The sequence below is a fragment of the Nelumbo lutea genome, chromosome 3, assembly GCF_056320005.1.
Source record: "Nelumbo lutea isolate HS-2025 chromosome 3, American lotus-T2T, whole genome shotgun sequence".
Taxonomy (NCBI): Eukaryota; Viridiplantae; Streptophyta; class Magnoliopsida; order Proteales; family Nelumbonaceae; genus Nelumbo; species Nelumbo lutea.
The window spans coordinates 12337492-12339530 of NC_142686.1; the positions used below are offsets into that span (position 1 = coordinate 12337492).

Sequence of the window (2039 nt, forward strand, 5' to 3'; positions counted from 1 at the left end):
GGTGAATTGAATATGGTTTTAGCCATTGAATGATGTTTTTTTTCCCCACTTTCCATTGAATGATGTTTTAATTTGAATGGAAATAAGAGGAAACCGAACTTCCTTTTGCAGTAATTGCCACATCACATCATATGAAGGCTTCTCAAACTAGAAATTGGAAACGTCAATTACTCAAGCAGATTTTTGGCTTTACTGATCTCCAATTCTCCATGGTGGGATCTGGGATGAATCCGTTTAGTATGATTTACGGGGTGTTTGGTATAGCGGCGTTATGTTGTGGTTGCAACCGTTGCATTTTCTGGCCCTTTCAAAGTCCACGCACTCTATGCCCTTGTCAAATAAAGAAGCAAATAAAATAATCAACCCCACAACAAACCCATCTTCATTTCTATTCAGAACTCCATTAATCCTTCTTTCTGCAATTCCCAGTAACATATCCTCGAGAGAATCATCAATCATGGATAGAGAACCAGAGGAGCTCCAGTTCCTCGGGTTCTTTGGCATCTACAAAGAAGCCTACAAGATTATCTCCTCATGGTGGACGATCTTCACCAAGATCACCTTATCTCTCATCCTCCCTCTCTCCTTCATCTTCTTGGCTCACATCCAGATATCCGAATTCCTCTTCGCAAAGATCCTCCGCAACGAGGACTCCTTAGAAACCACCCCAGTTGACAGCCCCAGATACAACATCATCCTCGACCGCCTCTCCTCCGAATGGACCACCTACTGGTTATTCAAGGTCGCCTATTTCGTCTTCGTCCTCATCTTTTCCCTCCTTTCAACGTCGGCAGTCGTCTACACGGTTGCCTGCGTCTACACCGCCAAGGAAATCACCTTCAGGAAGATCATGAGCGTAGTCCCCAAGGTCTGGAAGAGGCTCATGGTCACCTTCTTGTGGAACTTCATCATTGTTTTTGCTTACAACGTGGTCGCTCTACTGATCTTCATTCTGACTTCCATCGCCGTCGGACCCGGCGCTGCCAGAACGGTAGTTCTACTGGTTTTTCTGGCTGTCTACTTGGTTGGGTTGGTTTACATCACCGTCGTGTGGCACTTGGCGAGCGTGGTATCTGTGCTGGAAGACATTTACGGAATTCAAGCCATGATCAAGAGCAAAGCCTTGATCAAGGGCAAGATGTGGGTGGCTAGTGCATTCATCCTGTTGTTTAATCTGGCATATTTGTTAATTCAGATTGTATTTGAGAAGCTGGTTGTACATGGGTGGTCATTGGGTGTGGCGAGTAGAGTTGGGTATGGAATCGTTTGTGTCATGTTGCTCTTCTTCTTGGATCTCCCGGGTCTGGTTGTCCAAACTGTGATCTACTTCGTCTGCAAGTCGTATCACCATGAGAACATAGACAAGTCCTGTTTGGCGGATCATCTTGAAGTTTACCTTGGAGAGTATGTACCTCTCAAGGGGAAGGATGTTCAGTTGGAGCAATATTACGTTTGATCTGAAATTCAGTACATGTAAATTTTACTCTGCAACATTATATATCGTACCAGTGATGGATGAAGAATATGTATTAATGTCCTTGTTGGAAAGTAACTTTGAAGTTCATGGATTTTTTTTTTTCTTTTCATCCTTAATTTTCTCAACTTCTGAGTGATTGATTATTTTGGTATTTATTGTATATCGAATTGATGAATAAGTATCGGATTTATTAGGCCCTGGAATGACTGCAAAAGAGGAGGACTGATACATGGATAAGAAAGGACTGGACTAATCTTTTTTTTTTTTTTTTTTTTGGCAAAAGAAAAGCAGCCGAAACTCTTCATTAAGGAACTGATAACAGTACATGTAGAGATAGTGCTGGGCTGTATGATATTTTAACTTGCCCTTTGCATGCCAAGTAAGCTAACGTATGAGCTACTTTGTTATATGCTCTACTTATATGTACACATTCAATTATCTCAAAAGTGGATAGGGGCTTTTTAAGTTGAGCTTGGTGTACATGTTCGATCCACTTCCTTGGTTTGCTTCTATCCCGCAAAAACTCGATCAGCTGCAAGGAGTCACTGTGGAGCTTTAACTT

At 42.2% G+C, this 2039-nt stretch overlaps 1 protein-coding gene across 1 annotated transcript; it reads left to right on the plus strand.

Moving 5' to 3' along the window:
* The first annotated feature begins 457 nt into the window (after positions 1-457).
* Positions 458-1456, plus strand: LOC148862990 (uncharacterized). Its single transcript, XM_088974925.1, has one exon. The coding sequence runs from the start codon at positions 458-460 to the stop codon at positions 1454-1456; it is 999 nt and encodes a 332-aa protein (XP_088831051.1).
* The last annotated feature ends 583 nt before the right edge of the window (positions 1457-2039 follow it).